This window comes from Planococcus citri, chromosome 1, assembly GCF_950023065.1.
Source record: "Planococcus citri chromosome 1, ihPlaCitr1.1, whole genome shotgun sequence".
NCBI lineage: Eukaryota > Metazoa > Arthropoda > Insecta > Hemiptera > Pseudococcidae > Planococcus > Planococcus citri.
Genome location: NC_088677.1, coordinates 35,346,319 through 35,373,769, shown reverse-complemented (window position 1 = coordinate 35,373,769; position 27,451 = coordinate 35,346,319). Strand labels below are relative to the sequence as shown.

Genomic DNA, 27,451 nt, shown 5'->3' with positions numbered 1-27,451 from the left:
CCACACTCCACAGCCACCACCGATCATTTTTCTGTCGGCGCAGGGCTCTAGTTATAAATCGCTTTATGCTATCAAAATCTTTTGGTCTCAACTTTTATATCTCATTGCATTGAAATCCCATTGCTTATTGTAATTAAAGCTTTGGATAATGTTATAATTTTTAACTGGTGTTAATGTGCTTTGTCACATTTTTATATAATTTTGAAATGTTTCAACACATTTTCACCTAGTTTTTGCCTAATTTTTCTGAAATTTCAGACTTTATTTTCTGATTGACATAATTTTTAATAGGTACTTTTTTCATAACTTTTTGATATTTCATGTTTCAACCTATTTTCAACACTTCTCATTGTTTTTGCAAACTTTCAGTTCATTGACTAAGTACCTTGCTACATATTTAGTAAAAAATAGATCATGTAAAAATTTCTGGAAAAAATTTCATTTTTTTTCAATGAGTTTGAGTTATATGTAAATTGCTTAATGTTATTAAATTGGGCTGGGGCAAACAATATAACATTAAGCGACTATCAGTTTGAGTTGTATGTAAATTGCTTAATGTTATTAAATTGGGCTGGGACAAACAATATAACATCAAGCGGCTTTTACTTGTAACTCAGAAAAGATAGGTACTTACTACAATTTCAAGTAGGTATTGTACAATTATTTTAAACTTGAAAAAATCAATGAATTTTTCATTTTTATTCATATTTTGAAATTGGTCTGGATTTGAAGAGCCCTTGAAGGCGACGACTGGTTATTTATTATTTTTGAAAAAATGACCAATATTTTTTAGAATTTCACAAAAATGGGTTTAAAATGGTTCATTCTCATGTTTGTTATTGTTACACAGTTGATTTTTAATTTTGGGTACTTAATCCGGAACGTTTTTCTCAGTAACCTTCAGGAACGTTTAACCTTTAACCGAAATTTTTTTTTCTGTTCGCATCTCTGGCCTATATTATGTAGAAATTTTAAAATTCTAGGGAAGTGGAAAATCGTGGTGGATGCTCCAAATCCAAAATAACTCGAAATAGTGAATACGAATTTTTGGGCTTAGTTTTCGTCAAGATTAGAGTTCATTAATGCAAATTTCAAAAATTTCGTTGCAAATGAAGAATTCTTGATTTTTTGATTTTTTTCCAACTGTGGATATTCTACTAGTCAAATCAAAAAAATATCCACGAGATGTTTGTGCCTGGAAATCCGCTGAAATGAGGATCAGCGCATTCATTTTTACAACGTGCATAATACGTATAGGTATTATTATTTGATACCTACTATTGCTAAAGTATCGTACCTGTTATCTACCAAATCATGAAAACTGCAAAAAATACATTACCAACAGCAACTCATAACACTACAATGTACGATTATCTTCAGAAATGATATGATATTATCTTCAAAAATGACCATACAATTGTCATTGAGAAATATGCATACTAATTATTAATTCCAAACCGTGTGATCCATATTTTCTGCATAAAATAAAATACCTACGCCGTCCCCCTCTCACCCTCTAAAAAAAATCTGTAGCGGTGCGTTATGTGTTTCTGACTGTGGTGCTCCATTTCAAGGACGAACCACATCACATAGTTTTCAATGACAGACATAACAATTGTAACTTACGTTTTATTGAATGAGTCATAAAGGTGTGCGTCTGTATGTGTGTACGTAGACTTACCACTTACATTGTATTCATCATGTATGTAGTAGTAGGTAATGTAAATGTACATAACACAAAATCTTGCTACATATTACAGTCTGTCATTCCACATACTACAAGTACTTGCTGACAAATACCACGTGTTAGGGAATATACTCGTAGGCATTCATTTCATATGCCCATCTGTACATTAATATTTCTTCTCTTAAAATCTGGGTGTATAAAATGTTATACAGATTACAGATGCTGGACTGGTGCAAAGTACATTCTCCATAATTATTTATTTCAAATTCCTATCGGACAGAAAATTTGGAAAATTGATATATGATGGATAAATCCTGCTTACAACCAGTATATTTCTATTGTATGGTAGATACCTACGTATTTAAGTAAAGTACCCAACTAGTCGAGTATGCGTGTATGAACGTATTACCATGCAAATATCGTGTAATTCCCACATATGAAAAAAAAAGAACTCGAGTTGAACCTTGTATCACATTGTATTCTCAAATAATAATAAACAAGTTTCATGGATACAGACGTGTAAAAGACGATTAATGCAAGATTTATATTATTATCCGAGAGCAATTTGGCCTCAAGGCAAGTCACGGTAAAGTTTAAACGCAGTGTCCTTTTAATTAGGCTAACAACCATCTGACAACAATCACTCTTCCATCAACTTGTGCTACCGACCAATGATTAAAACATTAGTACTTGAGATCGACGCATCGTTACTCATTTTCATTTCATTATCAAAATGTACTCTTGGGTGATCATTTTTATTAAAATTCACATCTTGTGTTTTGTGTTCGGTGTTGAAGAATTTGGAAATGAACCTTTAACCGCGTCTTCAGCCTATAGTATTCATCACGCGTATCCTCACGCATATCCTCACGCTTCGTATTATTATGTGAGTAAAAATTTATTATAATTTTTTTTTTAATTTGGCACTTTGAATGATTTTTCCGCTGAAAGTCAATATTATTACGTATACGAAAATTTATCTGAATGCGGTCATTCCACCTCCACGCTAAATCACCGAGCTTTCTGCACTTGTAGTAGGTGATTTTAAAATATTTTTCATGTGGTCAGACCTCGATGAGAGTTGACGGGTGGCGTAAATCGTAGTTCTCAAAGTGAATTTGCAGAGGAGATAAGGGTGCTCAAAGTTTAGGGAAAATAGGGACATTGTAAACTTCGATGAGCAAGATTGACTCGAAAACTACAAATGGTACACTTTTGAAAATTTTGCCAGTTTTTGGGCCTATAGACAAGCCTTTTGGATGTAGTGAAAATCCACCTTTTTGAGCACCAAAAAACTAACTTAAAAATGATATTTCTCCATGGCGTCTACGCTCAAAAATTCTGAAAAAATTACCTCAAGCATAACTTTTTTTGCTGATTAATATAAGTACCTATCATAAAACTTGGCGTGTTGTTTTTTCGTGTTCTCGATTTAATAAATTCCAAAAAATACAATTTCTCTTCTAAAAAAGGCAAAATTGCGCAAATTGATATATTTTCACCAATTCTACAACGTATTTTCATAAAAATTGGTATAAAAGCATTTTATATACCTACTCCTCACATTAGGTTTTGCGTGTAACATTCAAAAAATGATGAAAAAAACATGGAAACATGAAAAATCTTACGAAAATATTTTAGATCGCCACCTCGCTCCTAACCTTTCCAAAAAACTGAAATTGCAATTCAAGTTGAAAATGTCCATCTTTATTTGGCAGTTTTCATCTTCATGTCAAAGCACGCATTTTTAATTTTCCGGATGGTGTTTTTGGTAAGTTCTATACAGAGGTGCAATCATGAAAAAAATGTCTATTGTGCATCTTATTTACTTACTGAGATAAACGACATGCATGTTTTTCAAAAAAATTTTGACCAAGTGAAAGGCCTACAAAAATTTGAAAAATAATTTTTCACAACTTTTATCGTCCAAAACAGTTAATTTTGGTTAGAAAATGTTTTTCTCGCAATATATCCGTAATAAATATGATCAATCGCCCCATTAACCAAAATCTGGACAAAATTTGCCAATTTTTTTCATGCTTCATGAAATTTTTATTTGAAAAAAATATTACGAGTAAATCACGAAATTGTGAGAAATCTGTTTCAATTTTCAGGAACCAAAATTTTCCATAAGATACATATTATTCGATTTCAGGGAAATTAGGAAGAATCTTCAATTTTTTATTCATGCTGAGTGCATTTTATCAGAAAAAAAACTTTTTAATTTTTCTGAAATTGCAATGTAAAAATGACCATTATTTGAAACTGGGGAAATATTTGGTAATACAGTAGTGCGAAATTTTTTGATTGCAAATTTCAAAAACCTGAAAAAATTGTGTAGGTACTTAAGTATGTTTGTGACTTTTTCTCGATTTTTAAAATTGACAATAATGACCAAAAAAATTGGCACCACTGCAATTTAAAAAATTCTCTTTTAGGTACGTACTACACGTCACAATATTTGTGGGCAAATTTTAAATTAGGTAAATATTGTGACGTTTAGTAGAAGTGAATTTTTTATCTCCTAACCTAAAAATGGTCTTAGATTTTAATGGCAACATCCTTAGTCGATTGATAATCTCAAATACTATCTTTTTAAAATAGGACATTTTTCTAAAAAAAAAATATATATATACCTACTAGGTAATAAACATTCTCGAAAATGTCCCCTTTACAATTATTACGGACGTTTCGGTTTTTAAAAATTCAGCTGCCAGTTGTGATCATCAAAACACGAACTAAAAAAATCCCATCCCTAACTGCACCACCAACCACCACAGGGAGTATTTGTATTTGATTACAAGAAAAACTAGATCAGCTAAATGCAAGGGTATCTTCCAATTAAATCTTATCGTAGTTTTATTACTAGCTTGACTGTTCTTTTTCGATATCGATAATGGTTTGATTCGATTTCTCATTCTTGTCCACAGGGGTATCCAACCATCGTAAATCCAGGCTTGCTGGCCATAGCAGATTTAAAAGGCTCGGGAGAAGTAACAGGTACTGTTGTCTTTTTTCAACCTAGACCTCCAGAAGGTCCAGTCTTCGTGACCGGAAACATCACCGGGTTACCAAAAGGATTACATGGTTTTCATATACATCGAGATGGAGATATCAGAAACGGCTGCGATTCCATGGGACCTCATTTCAATCCTTTCTTGGTAATGAGATTTGCTACTTCTAACCTATAAAATTTTACAAGAGGTCCAAATGAGTAAAATAATATGCTCGAACTAAATTGAGGGATTTTGTGAGTATGAATTCAGACTTCAAAATTATCAAACAAATTCAGCTAATAATGCTTATATAGGTAATTTGAGAACCAATTCTTGAGCGAAAAACTCGGTACTTTCTTTTACTTCCCAATACATTGAATAGATAGGTGTAGCTGTAGGTATAGGTAAGTACATGCTGTTTTTTCTTTCATACTCGTATCAACGTAGGTAGGTAAGGTACTAGGTAGTAGGTACCTACAAATATACGCTTGCATAAATATGTAGGGCACTTTAAGGATCACTAAAAATAAAATAGTATTGTTACGTTTTTATTACTCACTTATACAGAAAAAAGGCATTGTGTAAACATCTATATAAATGAACAAAAACATAAGGGATGGAACACATCTCGGAGTACAACAATAGAGTTCTTCTTTTCTTAGAAAAACGCCCGCTGTAGCAGAGTGTGATTTTTGACTTTAGAATATTTACTTGAATGGAACGTTGTTATTTTTTTTTTTTTTTGTAATGTACTACTTCGAGGAAAAAGTGTAACCACAACTCAAAATCTGAAAAGTTCATTAACCGTTTGAGGTATTCAAAACAATTTTGCAAACTGCGAACATTTTCGAATTATATTCTGTATACATCTCACTGGTCTCTAATAGGTAGGTCTAATTCGTAACCCTCTGCATATCATTTAACGGTTAGTTGCAGATCATTGAAACGCATCAGCAAGTATTTTCTGTTCATTCCGCCTTCGTTTTGTTTCATGCGGAAGATGAAAGAAGAGGGAAAGATGGGACTGGTTTGAATTTTATTTAGGTATTTTTATAAAACGCGGAACTGTAGGTATCCATTTTGATTTTTAAAGGATGTGGGAATTTATCTCACTCATTTTCGTTGTTTTTATGAGTACAGCAGAAACAATTCGATATCTAAATGCTGACTAAAAATACTTATGAGATGAATTATGTAATATTGAATTATGATTTAGTCTACCTATTTAGTTTTTCCGCCCTTCAGAAAAATTTGATTTGCATTGATATAGGTAGGTACACGATACCTATACTTATGACTGTAGGTAGATACGAGTTCATAATGCCGAGACAAAGAAATTAGGGCTACTGTGTTTTAATTACTTACTAGTTTGATTCATTGTCAGGTCACAACCTTGTAATGTTTTCAATGTTGCTACCTATTTCGTGTTGAAAACTCAACTAACTATATAGGTAGAAGAAAACTGACGATCGCGAAAAATTGAAAAAAAATCGTTTCCTGCTCTTGCTCATAAAAAGATTCGTTTTAATTGTAAATTGTAAGCAGATTTTCGATGCTGTGGTTTTCTGAGATATTGAATGAAAAGTTGTGAAAAACCTAACTGAAATAAAGTTACTGTAATATGAATTTATATGTACTTACCATACCTTTTCACGGTAGAAAATTATGTGAGTAAGGTATTTTTATTCCCGTTTAAATTGAAAAACCGCTGGAAGCCAGAAAAAAAACTTCATTTTACATATAGGATTCCACCAGAAATCCAAGTTATCCAAGTAATAAATGTACAAATATGAATTTTGAACGGTATACTGCGCTTCAAATTGTTCAAGCGAGGAGGCAAACCAAAGGTGGAACCCTCTAGCACATAATGCTTATGTAATTATAGTGACTTATTTACTGACGACTTCGATAATAATTTTACAGTTACAACATGGTGGACCTAGAGATCCTCACCGACACGCAGGGGATCTCGGAAACGTGGAAGCTGGAGAAGACGGTCCTGTTAAAATACAACTTGTAGACGAATTGATATCTCTAACCGGACCATTGAATATAGCCGGTCGTGGTATCGTTGTACATGAAAAAGAAGACGATTTAGGACGAGGAGGAAATCCAGAAAGCTTAAAAACGGGAAATGCAGGATCCAGATTGGCATGTGGTGTTATTGGGTACGCTTCTCTTGAGACTGAACCGATTACAGTCGATTCTGCGTCGCTTATTATTCCAAAATAATCGACCGTTAATTGTTTTGGGTTTGGAGCTTTTGCAAAGACTTAACCATTTCAATGCATCTAATTCGGAACAGGGTGTTTAAAAAGTACATATGAATGACGTACCTATTTTTACTCTGATGATAACGAGTTTAGTCTTTGATCATCCTAAAAGCTTCAAAGTCTTCTGGTTTTTTAAAAATTAGCTGTTTGATGATGTCATCATTTTTTTTTTAGTACATACTGTTTTATACTTTACCTTTTTTTTGTTGTTTTTTTGTATTTGTATATTTTACTCGCGAATTAGAAAATAAAATGATTTTGTGGCTTCTATTTTAATTTTTGATTCATTTACATTGTCAAAGCATTGAAAACAGGTTGAGGTAGGTGGTAGGTTAATTACACAAAATGCAATTAAAATGCATATTTTTTTCAAGTTGGACTGAAAAATTAAATTGTTATAAGTTACATGAAGAAAAATATAAAATGCTGCGCGAACAAAAGATCAAGTTGAAGTTGGTGAAAATTTATAATACATACATACCTAATGTAATTTCATTCCCAGGAAAAATATACGCGTACCGAAACAAATTTAGAAAAAATTGAGTAAGATACAGAACAACTCATCATTCTCAAATTTTCGATTCTTTTATAATCAGTAATTATTACAGTACTCTACAGCTATGAATAATTTTTTTGAGGTAATTTTTTCAGCAATACAATCGCATTTTTCTCAAAAAAAAATCACTTCTAAAAATCTCATCACGCAGTACAAAAAATATTATTGGCTTGAACCTCACTATTGCTTAAAATGTCAGTTTTTTCATAAAACAAAAAACAAAGCAAAAAACAGAAGATATGAAGTGGAGATAATAATACATATGTATAATTTTTATCCGGGCACACAATAGGTGCTCGTATCAAATACAATTAGCAATGATGTTTGATGAGTAAGTAATTTATTTTTTACAGTTTATAAAAATATAAATCATGGTTGATGCTACGGCAGGATTAATCAAAGTGATATTCCTTTTCAACTTGGCATTACTGGTGAGTAATTTTTTATGATTTATCTTTTCTGGTACAATTTACTGGCAAAAGTAGGTACAATTTATATCAGTTGTTCATTTGATGAATACTTTATTCTACCAAATTTCAAACTCATATATTTAGAGACAAAAAAAATGAAAATTTTCCTCCCATAAAAATATTCCAACGATAGTGTGAGTTGAACCAAATGCTATTGATTAATAAATTTAGTTTCTTTTCAACTTAGTTATCATGCCAATTCATTTGCTCTTTACAGGTCTTTGGAATTTTAGTAATCATTCAAGGCTTCCAAACAAATAATATCACCGGCTCACTGGAAGGTGAAAGAATGGAAGAACTGGATAACCTCATCTCTAGTATTTTGATGGTGTCAAAAATTATAATATTTGTTGGAGTCGTGATTTCTTTTATATCGTTTCTCGGCTGTTGCGGAGCGTTCGTTGAGAGTCCCTCAGCTTTGACTTGGGTGAGTTGTGTGAAATTTCTACTTACTTGGGGGAAAAATGACAAAATAAGCAACGAAGCAAACTTTACAAGAGAAAAATACCTATAATTTTCAACAATTAAAGAGATAACAAACTTGAATTTAAAAAAAAAACTTGAAATGATTTTTTAAAAGATTTTACAACGCATTTCCAAGATTTGTAGCAAAAAGGGCAAACTCGCATGATAAATTTTTAAATTTTCATTTTTCATTTGATCAATTCGAGCGTTTTCAATTTCAATTTTCAACAAAGCTGAAAATTTTGCTGAATATTTTGAGTAAAAGTGCCTCCAGGCTGTGGAGTGCGGAGTTATTAGTTCAGATTACTTTTCAACAAAATTTTCAAAATATTGTGTACCTACCTATTTAAATTTCTATTTCTTTTTTTTTTAGTACATTTATTGCCTTATTTTATTAATTGCGTTTCAAGTGTGTATAGCAATATACATACATCAGACAAAAGGTATCAATAAAGATGAAGCAACCCGCATTTTTCACGCGGCGATAATGAAGTACACCCATGATGCCAGATACAAATCATTCGTAGATGCTCTCCAAGGATGGGTAAGTTCTTAAATGTGCAAATTTTTCATTGAAGCATTTGAGTACCTAGATACCAATTTTAAAAATATTTTCCAATAGAGATGTACCTATTTAATTTATTAATTCTCATTTTCACAGTTACGATGTTGCGGAGCTGCGAAAGCTGATGACTGGCAAGCAGCAAAATTGGCGAATGCGGTGACTGCTGTGAATGCGGTGACTGCTGCGAATGCGGTGACTGCTGCGAATGCGGTGACTGCGGCTGCGAATACTAAGGATAATGCGAATACTAAGAAACATAAGAGTACTACCATTGCTACCATCACTACCATTATCCTTCCTCCATCATGCTGTTTAAACAAAAAAGATCCATGCGACAAAGAAAACAGTTATAAAAAGAGTTGTGCAGATGCAATCCACGATCTTATGAAAGATGCACAGTCTAATTATGTGGTATACCTCGCCTTGGTTATTGGTTTTCAGGTTAGTAGATATCTTTTTAGGTACTTGACATTTTTTTAGCATACCTAATTTTATCACCTAAGTACCTGTGTAGGTCTAGGTAGACTAACATGGATAGAGGCACCTTATTTTATTAAAATAATACTTGAATATTTCATTCGATTTCTTCCAGGCTATTCTCATAATATTTACTTTTTACGTCAGAGGAACAATTAGAGAACGACAGGATTTATTGGCGTATTAAACCAATCAGAAATTCACGTTGTAGACTAATGTTCGACTAAAATTACTCAAATAGATAGTTCTTGTCTAATTTTAAAATATTTCTATTTTGTGCATGGCAATAAACCTATATTGTTGTTTTAGATTGATAAAATGATTTGAAAAATTCTGCGGTCAATAACTTCTAACTGTTTCTAACACAATGGTTTTTATTTACGCTATCCCGATGGGTATGAGAGAAGAAGTAAAAGATGAATTCACAATAGGAATGGTCCGTAGTGATGCTTACCGACCAAAGAACACTATGCCATACATACCTTCCCTAAAAAGTGATTTATATGCCTAGGCGCCTAGGCAATTGTGTCTCATGTAAAGTTTTTTTTCAGCCCCTTAACAAAAAAGGTTGATGCTTGATATTGATACTAAGTACCTACATATACTGTAGAAATTGTGGTTTAATACCTACTTTTGTTGTTTTACTTCGGCACGTAGAGTTTTTTTTCTTTTTTCATTCGTGACCATTTTGCTTTTTTCATAGACTACCTATCGGCAATTGTCCATCTCTTCCACATCGTAAGATAGCGCAGGCGGATGTCACAGAGATTGTAAATTAACGACTTAACGTCTTTGTGAGCATAGGTATTGTGAAAAGAAGTTTCATCTTTCGGTTTTTCCTATTTTTTTTTCAATGTTCTTTTTTTTCTTTTTCTTTGTATTTTCGTATTGACGATTTCTTTTTGATTTTCGAATACCCTAAAAGGTCTGGCGCAACCGTAGGTTCACGGGTCCATTTAAGACCTTCGTAAGAGGCAGCCGACGAATGATACCGTACTCCACGATGACTGACTTGTAATTTTAAAATAAACGTTTCAAATAATCCTAACACACTCATATTCCAAATTCAGTCTTACGGTATCTCAATCAACTGACTCAATAACATCCAAATGACAAACAATTTTCAGACTAAACAAGGAAAAAACGAAAAAACACTCAAAATTACACCATCAACAATTATTATTTCTACCACAGAATTTGATTTTTCGATCGTAAAAGTTCAAGAAAAATTTGAGACGAAATGTTTGTCAACAATATAATATTTAATAATACAAGCACAAAAACATTACGAACATCAAACACAATTTCTCAAGAATACTTAGGGGAACCGAAAAAAAAAATAAAATTTACAGTCTCTTTAATAAGAAAAAAAAATGGGTAAATAAGATTTTTAAAAAGTAGGTATCAATAATGCAATCACTATTAAAGTTGTACCTATCGCATAAGAGCTTATTTAAACTAGAAACAAGAGGTGCGGTAAAGGTTTCTACGCATAATTTTGAGGAACAAATTACTACTGGTTGAAGATTGGGAGAGGAAGGAAAGGTCTTCATCAGCACATAACTTGAAATTATCCATTCGACACATTATGACATTTTTTTTTTTTTTTTTTGAAAATCAATCGTTATAATATGTAAAATACATATACATATGTACACGAAGTTTCTGGTAAAAAAAAAAGTTTAATAAAGTTGAACGCCCAAAATTATACAAAAGAGAACAAATTACGCTCAACAGTTGCAGATAAAAAATTCGACGCTCTTCATTCGTTTTTTCTGTTTTTCTCATAAATTAATACACTAAAAAATTAATGAAATTATATAAAATAAATAATCATTTTTTTCCATCATCGGTTAAGGAGAAAAACCTGGAGTTTTGCGAAAAAATAAAACAAAAGAGAATTGTAAAACATGAAATTGTCCCTGCGAAGCATGATTTATTCAAGGTTTTGTTGTTGAGATAAACGGACAAAATTTAAAAAAATGAATTCTATTACATGAGCCAGCAGGTAGGTAGAGGTAAATCGATGAAGAAAGTTTTATTACCATTCAAACATTTTATAAGAGGTACCGCACCACTGTCTAGAAAGTAACTTAGCACGAAATTATTTTGATTCATACACTACACAATGAGGAAAAGATTCCAAAAAAGTGGAGATGATATCACAAAAAATTTTAATTGACTTTTGATTACCTTTTGAGAAGAAGCATACCAACACAAATATTTTTTTAAAAATAAATACAAAAAAACTTTTCTTCACAAAAAAAAATGATAATACAAAAATTAAAAATACAGAGATCTTCTCCAGTCAAAGATTTTGAATACTTCTCAAAATAAAAATTTCTTACGCCGTTGTTTGAATTTTACAACATCAATTTTTAAAAAAAAATCTAACTAATATACAAAAACTGTTCCTCGAAATAGGAGGTAACCATGAGTTTGGTTTTATATAAAATGAACAACTATTACTTACAATATTTACAAAGAGATCAATTCGACTAATTTCTCTCACTCTACTACATTTCACGCGAATGAAAAGTAGAATATTTAAAACGTACAAAATTATAATTTAGGTACATTTAACCTTACAATATATCGAGGAAAAAATATCCACTCATGGCAAATTACGTAGAAAAACCGAAAGTTTAAATAATCTATGCTTATGTATTATATGTATAAAACAAAAACAAAAAACAAGAAACGAATAATAATGATAAAAAAACAATATCATACGTATTGTATGAATTTGAAAGGTTGACTATGTTACACAACAAGACTTTTTTGGTAACAAAATTTATATCTTAATAAAAAAGAAAAACATTTCAATTAATTACAAAAGATTAATTTCAACAAACAAAAAAAAAAGAAAAGGAAAGGAAAAAAACTATAAATAAAGAAACAGAACATACAGCAAGGAACATTTTCAGGTTTTAATGATTTTCACCTGAAAAGTAAAACAATTACATGGATTAGTACACTGTAATACATATAACGTAGATAGAGATTACCGAGTGACTATTACATAATTGAATTAACACATCTAAATCGAAGTTGAGCAGTTGAATTTTGCATTTTGGTTCAAATTTTAAGAAAAAATGATGACAACCAGAATATACGAGAAAAGAAAACGTGATGCATTTTCGACCGAATAGCTCAAAATCGAATAATTTAATTCAAAATTACTTTTAGGAAACATAAAGAGGCGCTTTTCAAGTACGAAAAAAAATTGTCAAGCCCATTTGGTACTTGACAAACAGAAATAGTTCGTCAGCTTCCTTGTAACATTGCGTTTTCAAACCCTGAATAATTAATAGTTATGTTTCCCTCCACGCACCGCGTGTTAATTCAACTTATCGTCATGAAATTTTATGAATATTATTTTTAGATAAAAATGGACATGGGTGGGAAAGGATGGCTCGACTAATACATATTTATACGACAATCATCGTTCACATTTCCCAAATACGCTGTAGTCGTGAAGTTTCAGGAAAATCCCTGCAGCAAAAATCATTACAAGAGATTTTCTCAAAGACAATGCAACGAAATTTTGAAGGATTCAAATCCTTTGCATGGCGTGTCCTTCGCGGTTCACAACTTATCTGCGGGCTGTAGTCAGCACTTCAATGGTTTATGCCTGGTGCCTTCTACTTCGTCTTGGATACAGAAAGCATTCATACGTTCAACTCCTGTTGCCAGGTAACGGTGTTCAAAATTACAAATTTCAGAGTAAAGCAATAAAGAATGGCCCTGCCATAATTTTTCTCATTTTCAACTTTTTGGAGAGGACAGGTAGGGGGAGGGCAAATTCTTGAAAAAATATATAAAGCTGCAGTTTTTTGGTAAATTTTTGAGACATGCGTAGGATTTGAATCGAGAATTCACAAAATGGGGATTTTTGTTGCCCAGTTGTGAATTTTATAGGAAAAAAGGGCTGCAGCTGCAATAATGCCATATCCCTTCCACTTGAATCTGCTCAAACAGGTCACTGTACTTCAGTTATGACGCACACACAAACTAAGCAATTAAAACCGAATGAAAACAAACGCTACACACGTCACTTCATTTCATCGTCATAATTTGTATTTACGAAAGAATATGACATATGTTTCAATATACAACAGCTGTTTTCAATTACACAAAATGGGCGTTTCTACGTTTGGGGAGTATTGACATCATCCTAACGTGAAAATTCAAGGCTGGCGATTCAAAAAATTCAAATCATAGGTAAATTTTTTTCACATGCGATGTGAATTCATAAGATATACTTGATCACAGTAAACGAAAACTTCAAACTACATCGAAGGAGATACGAAGTTACAAATCTAAAAATGTTGACTCTAGTCTCTTGTCTCCCTCCCTCCCTCCATCCCTCCCACAATTACTAACGAATAATTCCCCCCCCCCATCCACTTCTTAATAAATTTCCAACCGGAAAAAAATAACATAATGTTGGACTTTATTTTCCTTGTTGTTATTGTTTTTTGATAGCAAAATGATCGGCATCTACATTATTAAAAATTAATTAATTTTTACAGTAGGTACTAAGTACTCCAAATATGAGAATTTCATTCGTTGTTCTCAAATTTTACCCAAAAATTGAGCCCTACTTCGAGTTTTCCAATTAATGGTATCAGATAAAATGAAGATATTTAAGAAGGAAACTTACGAGTCACGTTTCTTTGATCCATTCCTTCCATACTCATATTCTGAACGCTCGATTTCAATAATTCTTCGAATTCGGAATCCTGTAAATCAAAAAAAAAAAAAAAAACATAATTCAGAAAAACATCTGACGCGGAAAAATTTTGAAGGTTGTGTACACTAACGATGAATCACTCAAGTTCACATATCGTACAAAGCAATATCAATTGTTCGAGTTATTCGATATTAAATGAAAATCGTACGTTTTATCTACGCTAACTTCTAGGTTGAGTAAAATCTGGATTTTAAAAAGAGTCACAAACCTTCATGAACGGCGTGCTTATGTTTTCCAATCCTTCAAAATCGCATATTTGGTCGACGTTTGGAGATGATGAGCTCTGCACAATGGGCACCGATATGGGCATTTCATTGTGCACCAAGCTCGGCGATGGACCGGCAGATGGCGATAACGTGCTGTTGACCACTTGAACCGAGAGTGGTTTTTCGCCACTCAGCGTCGAAAGTGATGACAACGGTGTTTCGTGCCTTGAAAACGATGGCTGCGAAGTTTGAAATCGACTAGATTCATTTTGTACGTTATATTGCGAACGTAGCATAAATTCGTTCCACGATGGATTACGTTGCATTGTTGGAGATACAGTTGTAGTAAATTGATGCGGCGAATAAGGCCGCTGATTTTGTAACATCGGATTCATGTCTGGAGATACGGCGCTGGGATATCGATTAAAATACGATGGAATTGAGGCCGGATGGGTAGGATTAGACGGATGACTGGGATAAAATTGATGAGCTTGAACATTGGAATAAACGGCAGAATTCTGTCGACCAGGAAAAGATGTGTGAATCGGACCAATGGAAGGATTGCTAACAGGCGGATGAGTTGAGACATTTGGATAAATCTGAGAGGATTGACGGGCTGAAATTGCTTGGTGACGAGGAATGGCTAGATGAGATGGGATCGATGGATGAACTATGGTGGTTGTACTGACGATCTCACGACGAATCTCCGCTGCTAGCGGTCTACTTGCGATATCTGAACTACGCATCATGTTCTGAGCCATTTCCATATTCATGGAATGTTGCGGATAAGCAGGCGGTGGATTTCGATAATGCGACACGGACGCAGCATAATTCGAAGGGCTAAACTGCACGTGTCCTTGACTGGTGGACATGCGCGAATTCGGCTGGTTAACCATCATACGGGCATTTTCACGATCTTGGGGCTGGTTGATGATAGCTCCGTAAGTATTTGCGATGTTAGGAATATTAGCCTGGTGTAAAGCGTTGTCTATACGATTCCGTGTTGCTGGCGTAGATGGGCGTGTCGATGGTTCTACGAATACACGCGAAATCATATCACCAAAGCTATTCGACGCAGGATTTTGCATAGTTGGCAAAGAATTTCTCGGGGTACTAGGAATATTAGGACGATATGCAGGAAATGCACCTTGAGCGAAAATTGGCGCATTCGGATTAACAGGACGCTGAGTCATATTTTGACTGGCGGATGACTGGACGACTGGGAGATTTCGCTCGGTCGAGTTGCACGCAGGCCCACAGTTATTTTCAAGACAGGTGATTTTCGACGGCTGCGGAGTAGCATTTCCACATATCTGTGGCGGAGGTACTAAATTCGAAATCGGAGCCGCTCGTTTCCGACCTCGCGGTGTTGACGACGTAGATTCGATATTCTGCAACGCTCTAACGAATACATCGCGAGGAATTTTTCTAATAAACTCACTCTGGCAGTACGATAAGCTGTTCAAAATTAATTGAATTAAACTCATGAACATATTTACGCTGGTCGATTTTTTGACAGACGTCGGCCCCATCGCCTCGCAAAATTTTGTGAATATTTGAGGCATCAGATTGTCAATTAAGATATAATTGACGCAAGTGTTGAGGTGTCCGACGATCTCGTCACACTGGTTTTGCAAAGTTGTCATGTATGTACTCTGCTGCAAGTTATTTTCCATACGTTGCATTTCGGTGGGTGGGCCATTTGACATTTGCCTTTTCAAAATACGTTGACGGTTATCGTAGGCATTTCTACTCAGATGCATGGTTTTCAAAAGAACGGCAATTTTACCAATATTTTCGTCTAATATTTGGGTGAAATCATCAGCCACTCTATCCACCACTCTATCCATCGACGAATCAACAATGAACTGCTTGAAGACATTTCCACCGTCGACATAATTCAACCCCAGCTTTTCACCGGATATTACTCTAATTTTTGGAGAACACGATGGTTCGTTGGACGGTGACGACGATACTGGAACAGTTACTGGACCTGATGGCTTCGCTGCAATTTCAACTGGCTCTAACGATGGCATTGATAGGTTTTCCAGCTGGTTGGACAACTGCGTTTCCGGAATCATCGACGTAATGGTTTTATCAATCGCATCGCCGATAGATATCGAACCTCTGTTACTCGTAGAACAACTTTTCTGATTTTTCTTCGATTGAGGAATATATTTCGTAACTATTATTCCTCTTTGTTTCAATTCAACCAAATGCGGAGAAATACTTCTGTCAAGATTAGATTTAAATGACCGTCCGTCGTCATTTTGTGGAACGGTGCGGAGGGTGTGTGCAGATGAACTAGGGTTTGGATTCGAGACGGCGGTCACTGCTGATTTTTCCTTCGACGACTCGTCGCTTTTGGAATTTAATGCATTTTCATTCGGATTCGCAGGATCGGCCGTAGTGGCGGTTGCAGAACTAGGATTTGATAACGCTGGCTCATGTGGCGTTTCACGGGCTTTAGAATGAGACGAAAGTGCCACTTTTTCAGTTGAAGTTATTACGCTCTTCTTTCTTAATGTTATTTCGTTCGAATTTAGAATAGTAACCGATGTTTCGGCAGTAATGCTTTTTTCGCTAGACGCATCGCGAGCTTCTGAATGATGAGACGAGCTCATCTCGACAGTTTTATTACTTTCATCTCGTATAGCTAACGGAGTATCATGAACCGGTTCGGTTATCACAGAAGGAGGCAAAGAATTTCGTTCAGGAGGCTGCGTTGGAATAACCTCTTCGTCGCTATCGGTCAAGCTGATTGTTCGAATAGGCTTGTCGCGCCTTTTCCGCGCAATCTCAGCTTGAAGATCGTCGTCTTCGTCATCATCACTATCGCATTCCAATTCGTAGTGATTGGGACCAATTGGACGAAATGTCGACGTTTTTCTTACTCTATTCCTGAAACAAAAAGAAAATCCACATTTTCAGTAAATCAGAGCTTCAGAGCAAAGTTGGTTTCATTTTTTGCGAGCGTTACCTTCTAGTATATTTATCCATTTCATCTTGTGATAACCGAGGAACCAAGATTGTACACCCAGCTTGTATCTCCGCGAGTTGTTGTGCGAGTAAAATTCTAGGAACATCTTGAGGTTGAGACATCATCAATATTCTGCAAACACATAAAAATGTATTTTAATACTTCGGTTTAGCCAATATTTTATGCTGCATTTTACAGATAGGTGATAAAATTATTATTATTATTATTATGTATTATTATTTTGTTTTATGGCTATTCATTTTTAGCAGATAAGCACAAAATGAATTTCAAATTCACTCCCACTCATATAGGAATTAGGAAATTTTACTCTAGGTATCAAAATACATATCATCATAAAAAATTATTGAATACGTAAAACAAATTTACAGATGGAAAAGTCAACTGAACGAAGAGAAGAAAATTTAAAACTAAATATCATTAATGGAAAACAGAACAAAATAGCCACGCAACAAGATTACATATTAGTAAGAAAACAATGGATATTCGGAAAAAACGAAGATTTCTCGAATTCTTTCATAGGTAGTTAATAAAAGTGAACTTCTAACAAGGTAATCTCTCAGCCACTCAATTACAGTACATATTATCAATTTTTTTACCGGAGCATGAAGACCCAAACTTCCCAGAAAATGTTCAGCTATCTGAACAGAAAATTAAAGAGTCCTAGGAGATTCTGACTTTTTAAAAAATAGTCTGGGCAGGGTGAGTTTTCAAAATTTACTCGTTTCAAATATACAGTAAAACAACAGTCGTTTTCAAATGAGTGAAAAATCGATTTTTAAAAATTTAAGATCTTCCGCAAGTGTGAAAAAATAGGAAAATTGATAAAATTCACTGTGTTTATTTGCGAAAAATTGAAAAATTGACATTTTGTAAGAAAAAATGCATGCAGTATCAGAAACAAAATACGTCACGAACTTCTCAGATTTTTATTGGCGAAGGTTTTAAAATGTGATGGTATTTTTTTGGGGGGGAGGGAGGGGGATGAATAAAATAAAACCGGTACTCAGCGGAAAATATGATTTTTGGTTTAGGTAGGAATACGTAAACGTATTCAGGTAGTAAGTACATTTTTCTGCAAAACTGATCGAACGATTTTTGTTTTATTGTTCATTTCCGGAGAATTCAATGTATTAGTACATAGATAGGTACTCGTAAGTTTCAACGATGGTGATTTTCGAAATTGGAACTTCATAACTTCATCCTAAAACTTTTCAAACTTGCACTGGAAATGATAATTGATAATACTCGTACGTGTATGATTTTAGTGGATTGAAAATCGCTCCACTCGCTTGTAGCAACAACTTCCTCGCATTGGGTAAAAAAAAAGCTTAATCGCTTTGAAAATAATTGTATGTATCTACGTGAATTTCAAAACTTGAAGTTTTCAGAAAAGCGTTCGAAATTTTTCATTTTTATAATTATTATCGCAGTTTTCCTGTACTTTTCTAAAAAAGTCTCTTCTACATTCACGAACCAGTGCATGTTTTATACATAGAAAAGTAGTAGATATGACGCGTTTCGGGTGAAAAGTAGGTACTTACGCTTTACTCATTTATTAATATGTCGAACGTAGCCCTCAAAACTCAATATTAATATTTAATACATATATTCTGTTGAATAATTATGAAACGTGATAAAATTTTCAAAATTAAGGCTGTCCAATTGTACATTTTAAAATTTTGAAGCATTTTCAGAAAAATGCGACTAAACAGACACTTTTCTCAGGCCTTTCGCCACAGTTCTCTGTGTTTTCATCTCAGAAAACAGAACAATAGTGTTATGAACTCCTCCCTTATCAGCAACAAGAATCGTAATTTCTTATCTACACTTTCTCATGCTAAATTAGTATTGTTCGAAGTCCAAGAAATGCAGCTATGACGGGGAAGCAGACACGTCATTCGACAATTATGTGTGCGAAACTAGGAGTATTAAGGACTCTATGTGTGGTATTGACCATTAGAGTTTGAGACTATAACAATTCACTACTTCACTTTATAATATTGTAGTTCTAGGTTGCAATGTTTTTTGCTGTCAAATACTACATATCTAACAGCAGTTGTCGCTAAACTAGACAGTATGGTTATGTTTATGTTATCCATATGCAATATGAATGCATCAGAAATAAGTTTTATTATTTTTTTTTTATATTGTAATAAATCAGCTTAGGTGAAAAAATTCTACGAATTTTCATTCGACTCCTATAAAAGCTCGAAACTACATTTTTTTTTTTTTTTTTAATCGAAGGATCTCAAGTAGTACAGAAAAAATAGAGCAAACCGCAAATTTAAAATTTTTGGGTCCCTTTGGTAGAAGGAATGCTAAAACTCATATCCCTATGAACAAATTTCAAACCTATATTTTCTTCATACAGAGAGAGATATGGCCCCAAATTTTCGAAAAACCTGAAATACAACCACAGTATTTTTCAGAATAAGAATATGATTTGAACTGTGAAAACTTCATTAAAGATTTTAAAAGTCGTTTTTCACATTTTTGGCAATTTTGAGTTTTTAGCAAAGACGAAGAACTGATTATGCGCGTGTATCTTGAGAAAAAAAAGGTCTCCAGGGGGAAAACTGATGGTGATGACTGATGAGATTTTACTACAAGCTAAAACAAAATTATTGCCTCAAAAATGTCAATGATACGAGTAACACTTTCATTACTTCTTACAAAAAAAGGGATGATTCTGTTAAACATATATTTCAGAAAAGTGAGAATACTAACTAATGGCATAAACAAGATTTTGTCAGCAATATTTGTCAGAATAAAATCTTCAATAGACGAACTAGCTGGCATGGCAGAAATTATTGTGGAAAATTAAATTACCTACCACGAGTAAAATGTTATCACCATTCAACAAATAACCCACCGTAGTAGTCATTCCAATCCTATGATTAGCATGCATTTAAATTTAAAATACTTTCATCCTCATTAGGCACTATTAATTATCAACTTTTGATAATGCTGTAGATAAAAATTTGAAAGGTCAGAATAACACGGTTTTTCTTATCTGAGTTGCTAGTTTCGTTACGTTATTCTATCACAACCACAACTTCCTCTTTGAAGTTAAAGGAAATATGATCCTCAATTCATGTTTTCCAATTAAGTAAGCCACAAACGTCACAATCCACGCTACTTTTGAGGGAGTTTGAAGGAGTTTTTTCAAAATTCACGGCTTGAGAGGACTTCTGATGTTTGTACTGCATGGATGGTCTTTTTGTTTCGTGTGTGGCTGCAGAGTGCACCGACGATGTGTCGACTCCTGTTACAATTTTGACCATAAATTCTTTACCCTTTTTCTTCGAAAACAGAAAATGGGGTGTAAAATCGTGCTTGAAAAATCTGGACGGAAAACTCAACGAGGTTGAAATTTCAAAATTAATTTAAAAGTTGAAAAAAATGTATCAAATTAAAGAGTACGTATACGTAGAAAAGTAGTAAAATGTTCGCAGAATCCCAACTGACCAAAATTCATCAAAATTCAAAACTCATTAATTTTCATAAACTTTGACAAACATTGTAAATTGACCGTAACCAAAATAAAATGAATCGGTTATGGTTATAAAATTTTGAATCAATAATTTTGGTTACGATTATGGTTGAAAAATTCTAAATCAATATTTTCGGTTATGATGGCGATTATTTTGGCTCATTTTAGTGGTTAAAATCCATTTTGTTAATTAAGGTTAACATCCCTGATTTATCGTAATTTCATATGTAAATATTATCATGATATTTTACAATACGAAGTAAGTATCGTTGCATCCCTGACGGAACGTGAATTTTGATCGTAGGAGTTGATTTGAGAAATGAAACGTTCGAAAATTTGAAATGCATTTGTAATCAAAACGAAGGGTTCTACAATAAAAATTACAATATGGACCAAAAGTGAAAAACCTTACATTTCTTATCATCTACTTCGAATTACCATGAAATTTTTTCCAAACACGTAAAAAATACTACTAATTTGAAATTGAATACTTGAAACTTCGAGGTGCTCAAAAAGCTAAACCAGGGTTTAACAATCAGAATATATAAAGAATTGAAAATTTTAGATACAGCTAATTCAACTTCCAAACGTCAGAAAGCTGTTACCCAATTTTTTATTTAGGAGACTTCATTTGCAAAATATTTGTAAAAAATTACGAATTTCGATATTTCAGATTGGAATTAGATAGGTATCTCCTTATTTTACCTCAAAAACACATGGTATTACTACCGAGTACCGACAAGCTTATTCAGATAAATAATGATGAGAGTATTAAAATTTGTTTCTTTCTTCGTACATTTTAGTAAAGTTTTTAGTAAAAAGTTCAAATATTTTCAAAACAGTTTCCTTCTCAGAGTAATTGCATCATCCAAGACTGATGTCACACTTCTTTTCTGCAATTTTTTTTATATTGCTGGCTTTAACACTTTGTGCCCTTGCTTCGTTCAGGTAGGTAGATGCAATGCCTCTTCTTCTTTCATCATTTTGAAAAGAAAAAAGTTTTCATTTTCAAGTATAGGTTCCAGCTTTGAAAAATACGATTAAAACGCTTGTATTCGATGTATTATCCACTGAATTTTTAAACAAATATACGTACATTTATTGACCTCGAGCAAAGCATACGATCTTTATTCAGAAATCTATTCGACGATCAAAAAAGTTTTTCATCTCATTCTACAAATCAACACGCGCTAAACCAAGATTTCGTTCACAGTGTGCGTTTCTTCGCGAAAAAAAATTCATTCGGCAGTAGTTAAACTATTTGATTATTGATATTCATCTATTACTTAAAGATTCAATGACAAACCCCCACATAATGAAGTGCTTCATTACTTCAAATTCAGTTTCAGATCTTTCTCTGGCGTCTCGCGTCTTATCATTTTTTCTTTATACTGATAAAGAAAATTTATATCTATACACGTTCACAATCATCACTTTATACTGTCTATATATCACTTTTTTAACATTATGCACTTACTGTAATAGCACCAAGGAATCCGGAAAAAGGATCTCAATTTTCTGGTGTTGCACAGCACATTCATACTACAATTAACACTCGTGGGGTCGTGTTCGTAATTCGCGACGAAACTGATAACAACTGACAAAAACGAATGACCGAAGACCGAAGAATAGCCAACTAACTACAAAATTGAAACTAAATTGATGCTGCGAGAGTGCGAGCTTCATGCAACGCATGTTATGTTATTCACAGTTTCATTTTATGATCGTAAATCGTATGCGATGCGAGTTCAAGTAAACGAAAACTACACTAAATTCACTACTACATACCAACAACGAGTAACCGTGTCGACGTTGAGGAAGCAGCCGGCGGCGAATGCAACAAGGTTGCAGCTCAGACAAAAAAGGGAAATGAAGATTAGGAGCTGGTGGGAGGGAAGAGAAAGAGGGCAGGAAAAGGAGAACCCTATTGTTCAGTTGGCCGGGCGCGAATTATCGCGCAAGTTTTGAACACACACATATTACCATTTACGTAAATGTTGCTCGTAAATACGGTAACGTTGTAATGTGGTTCATCAGTTCAAAAATTTGTTCACGTCTGACGTCAAGTCATTTACTGCGCCGCCACCTGTGTTACACATTACCAACGTTATGGTTCAGTGAGAAAATTGTAGGGAAAATTTTTAAAAAAATACACGAAACCAAAATCTAATCTCCAACCTATAAACCTCAATAACCTAATCTTCAAAAAATGACGTAATTTTCTTTTAAGTTGAGAAAAAATATGAAACGAGAATAAGATAACATCCTCAAGTAAGCTCAAACTTTTGCTGTTTTGAAAAATAACATGATTACTTATTTGGGATTTTTCGTTAACAAAAACTGAAAAATATGGAGAACAGGTCTAAAAAAGCTTCAAAATTAGATTATAAAAAATTGTAAACCTTGGGAAAAAATGAAGATAAACATCATGTATTTCGCACAGTCACACGCTCGCACCTTATGAATATGTTTCTTGATCTGGCAAACTTTAATAAGAAGTCTCAGTCTTTCTTTTTTCTCGGCTGTGATTTTTGTAAATGAAAAAAACTATCGACAAAAAGTTAATGAAATGATCACAATTTGCAGTACGGTTCGTTGTAAAATATATACATTTTATAAAACCGTTGGGGAAGCACACCGAGCACACGTATCTATGCCTTTGAGCCTTTTAAATTGACCGTAAAAAATTATGAGTATTTCATTTTCACGATACGCATTTTGTAATCCATCAAACATAAAAATATTTTTAAAGGCCTCGAGTTCAAATTCTAACTCCATTTTTTGATTTATTTACTTCCTTGTACCTCGATGCCAATTTTTAATCGTCTGCAAGTTTGGGTCGATGGAACTCGAACAATTTACTACGTAAGCAGGTATTTACTGTAGAAACTAGCGAACAATTTCTAGAATATCTACATTCACAGCATTACCTAGCCGTAAGCCGATTCATCCCAGATCATTTCTTGATGTATTTTATCGATTGAATACTGTGTAAAAAAATTATAATGAACATTTTTAAAACATTTTTTTGTTTAATTTTCGAATGATCTCTTCAAACTACCTATTGATCTGTCTGTATCCAGGGGTACACTCGTGACCGCACCCCACCTTCCTAACAGAAACGTAAACGAATGAGTAGTGACACGACGATTTAAATATGTATTCATAATTACGATTTTTATTAATGAACTTTCCAAATTTTTCACTAATTTTTCTGGCAGCTTGAGCTTTTAAGACATTTTTCTGAGTAATCTATTCGTTGTTGGAGCCTGCGTGTTTTTTATTTCGTTTTTTTAAAATAATTTTCATGGCACAACCTATACTATTTTCAATGGGCCTAATCTTTGGAAAATGAAAAATTACGAAATGAAAATGGGAAAGTTGTTTCTTCGTTCGAAACATATACTGGAAAACGTACTGGGTGATAGAATGTATAGTCTGGCAACGCTTCCAAAAAAAATAAAATACCTGTAGTTATATGAAGGGGTAAAAAACTTAAGAGGCAATCACATCTGCAGTGGTATGTTGGGTAGTTGTGGCTGTGTATCTAGTTGCATTACGTCCAACTCTATAGATTGTAAAAAATAATATTATGACGTAATAGCTGTATTGATTTTATCCCAGTCGATTATTTTTGGGAGCAATGTCACCCGTATAGACCGTATAGTAAGCACTAAGCAAGCATATACATACCTACATACATACACATGAAAAGTGGTATTACGCAGCCAATACTAGATAAACCTCAGACTTTTTGCGGCCCATCTGGACTTTTTGCAGCCCAGTGCCGGGCTGCAAAAAGTCTATTCAGTTTTCAATCGCTACAGACATTCAAAACAAGCTAACGCAGTGTGTATATGAGGCAGAGTACTACTAAAGACCTGCATTATTCGATTTTATGAACTTGGCGGTACATGCACGAGCTATTCGAGTCCCTCACCTCCCTGGAAGCGAATGAAAACATTTTTTTGATGGCGGAAAAAGTCTGGGGAATATCTAAAAAACATACACTTGAGTGGGGAGCCCTCCTTAAAAATTGAAAATTGAATTATAAGCTTAAATATAAGTCTTTCTCCAATCTGATCGAGTATGTACCTTCTTTTCATGGCCCAGCAGTGAGCTGCTTTGAGAACACATGGAAAAAATCAAGCGCGGCCCTGCTAGTGCAAACCAAACGTCGGTCCGCAAAAAGTCAGTGAAATGTCATGGGCTGCGTAATGTATGGGGGCAATCTATATATACATATACATACTAATTTGAGATAAAGAAAAATTATGCACCCACCATAGTTACTTCTAATTTAAAAATTTCTGTATTCTGTACATTTAAAAGGGGAAAAACGAACAAAAAACAGCCTGATACTTTGCTTCCCACTGATCATTAGCCCTGGGCCTGGGAACCATAAAAATTCAGAACTATACCTTTTATTTATGTAAATTCAAAAAATCGAAGTACCCAGAAAAAAAATTGTATCGTAAAAGTTTTTAGGAAATTTCTATTTGTAACGCAATGGTAAATCAAGCATCATACGTAATTAAGTTCAACAATACCAACATTTTTTTCATCAACTTTGATATGTAAATCTCCAAAGTTCTAGCGGTAATAATTAATCGTCCACAAAAAATATGATTAGCACAGCTCCTTCGTACTTTGGTTCGGCATTTCGTCCAACATTCAGAATGAAAATATTGCATAATGAGTTGAAAGAAGGCATGCCTGAATAAATTACTTGTATTTCGTCAGCATCATTCTCTTGTAATGCAATGATACCTACAAGTTCCATGACGCATGATATGACATTATTCCCGAATTTTTTTTTAAACTATTGTTTTAGTGTTTTATATATTAAGGATTACTATAGACCGGTCATTTAAAAAAAAAAAAAAAAAAGGAAAATTTTCGGAAACCAATTTTTTTTGAAAGTTTTCTCTTGGTATTTAATGCTTGCGTCTTTTTCATGTTTTATCCCATGTAAAACTCTAGACATTCGCTGAGCTATTTCGCTGCCTTCTCGCACTTCATTTCTATAAATGTATTAAAAATTATAAAAATAAAAAATCGTGATAGAAAATTAGAAATTACAGTAAGTAAGGGTAAAGTCTTCTCTTCAAGGAAAGTTTAATAAAATGGATATGTTTTTTGCTGGAAAATGTCATCGATAAGAACACAATCGGATTTTTTCCAGTTTCCGAAAGTCTGGCCTTCTGCAGCAGCTCGGCAAAAATCTGACAAAATGTTATATAAGTACTCGTAAGTAGTTACTTTTTTAGAATTTCATATAATTTTAGGGATTCGAATTCAATAATCTGCTATTCCTTACTATACTTATTTGTTTTTTGTTTTTTTACAAAAATAACGTTTTTTTCAAATTTTTAAGTCAATTTTTGTTTAAATTTCAATAATTTCTTGGTAAAAAATGATAAACAGGACATTTTCATTTTTTTTTTGTTTTTTTTGCGTTTTAACAATATTTATACTTTTCCATCATTTTATAAGTACATGTTTTTAACAAAAAAAAAAAAACTTTTTTTTTCCGAACTCTGCATAATTTATCATCAAATTATCATTGTTACTCATTCAATTACTATCGACCATCGTCAATTCGTCATCTTTTCTTGACTTCTGCACTTAGCAGCCTTGCAGGTAAAAACCGGCATGCACTGTCTGTGTCTGTATTCATTTACCAAAATACGTCACGCTCGCACTCGAATCAAAACAAAACCACACTCTTCGTCCCCACCTCTGACTAAATCTCACGTTAATACGTTCGTATGCACGTCGTTTTGTATGTTCCTATCGTACGCAGTATAAACCACGAATTCAAAACTTCACGTTCACTTCACTTCCATTTTACGTTGTGCGCTTTACAGCTTGTTGCTTTGCGTTTGTATCATCAGTATCAGTTCAGTGGCATAATTATATAAGAAAGATTTGTTGTTTTCGTTGGTTAATTGTGTCGGTTTCTAATAATTTGGTTATTTTTTCCCTTTAATTGTGGTGTGTTGTAATTTGGCTTTTCAAGCGTTTGATATTATTTCCTAGCTGAAATAATCCATCATGGGCTGTGCGGTGGGAACCGTGAAATTCGCCGTATTCGTGCTGAATTTTATTCTAGTAGTAAGTATTCGACTCAATCTTCATTTCGATAAAATTTATATTTTCAATACTTTTGATCACCGTTGACAATTTAAAATCCACGTAGTATACAGACAAAACTATGACATGGTCCATGGCATTATGATTGAGGTAACTGGCAGCCGTCAAGTGTGGAAACTGGAAGCTCAGTTGACTTGACGGCGTGCTGTGGTTTCTTGAGATGATAGACTGTACAGTGTGCAGTAATAACACACACTGCTGTGGAGTGTTGTTATTTGCATCATTATGAATTTTGTCTAGATGGACTATTCAAGTAATTTAGTCCGAAATTCTTAATACCTTCACAGTTCACAGGCCAGTTCGTGCAGTGCATACAATTTGATAACCCCTGCACAGAATCAACTGCTTGT

General features: G+C 33.7%; 4 protein-coding genes across 5 annotated transcripts in view; 3 read left to right on the top strand and 1 right to left on the bottom strand.

Annotated features, from left to right (window-relative positions):
• Positions 1-2,235: 2,235 nt before the first annotated feature.
• LOC135831650 (superoxide dismutase [Cu-Zn]-like) lies at positions 2,236-7,226 on the top strand. Its single transcript, XM_065344301.1, has 3 exons — positions 2,236-2,573; positions 4,618-4,848; positions 6,607-7,226. The coding sequence occupies exons 1-3, from the start codon at positions 2,421-2,423 to the stop codon at positions 6,913-6,915; spliced, it is 693 nt and encodes a 230-aa protein (XP_065200373.1). The 5' UTR covers positions 2,236-2,420; the 3' UTR covers positions 6,916-7,226.
• A 657-nt stretch (positions 7,227-7,883) lies between these two features.
• LOC135834652 (23 kDa integral membrane protein-like) lies at positions 7,884-9,676 on the top strand. The gene is made up of 5 exons (XM_065348584.1): positions 7,884-7,943; positions 8,200-8,409; positions 8,821-8,991; positions 9,109-9,453; positions 9,605-9,676. The coding sequence occupies exons 1-5, from the start codon at positions 7,884-7,886 to the stop codon at positions 9,674-9,676; spliced, it is 858 nt and encodes a 285-aa protein (XP_065204656.1).
• A 1,339-nt stretch (positions 9,677-11,015) lies between these two features.
• LOC135831646 (uncharacterized) overlaps positions 11,016-27,451 on the bottom strand; it is a 19,292-nt gene continuing 2,856 nt past the window's right edge. Inside the window, exons 1-5 of one of the 2 annotated variants that reach the window (XM_065344292.1) lie at positions 22,423-22,809; positions 17,432-17,563; positions 14,454-17,352; positions 14,156-14,234; positions 11,016-12,433 (exon numbers count right to left, since the gene is read on the bottom strand). In XM_065344292.1, the coding sequence (XP_065200364.1) occupies positions 12,420-12,433; positions 14,156-14,234; positions 14,454-17,352; positions 17,432-17,556 (3,117 nt within the window). In that variant the 5' untranslated portion in view covers positions 17,557-17,563; positions 22,423-22,809 and the 3' untranslated portion in view covers positions 11,016-12,419. Of the gene's footprint in view, positions 12,434-14,155; positions 14,235-14,453; positions 17,353-17,431; positions 17,564-22,422; positions 22,810-27,451 lie in introns of those variants that run through there. The other variant, XM_065344293.1, reaches the window with a different exon arrangement.
• LOC135831649 (tetraspanin-9-like) overlaps positions 26,727-27,451 on the top strand; it is a 25,690-nt gene continuing 24,965 nt past the window's right edge. The window contains exon 1 of the mRNA XM_065344298.1: positions 26,727-27,062. Coding sequence (XP_065200370.1) covers positions 27,003-27,062 — 60 coding nt within the window. The 5' untranslated portion in view covers positions 26,727-27,002. The remainder of the gene's footprint in view (positions 27,063-27,451) is intronic.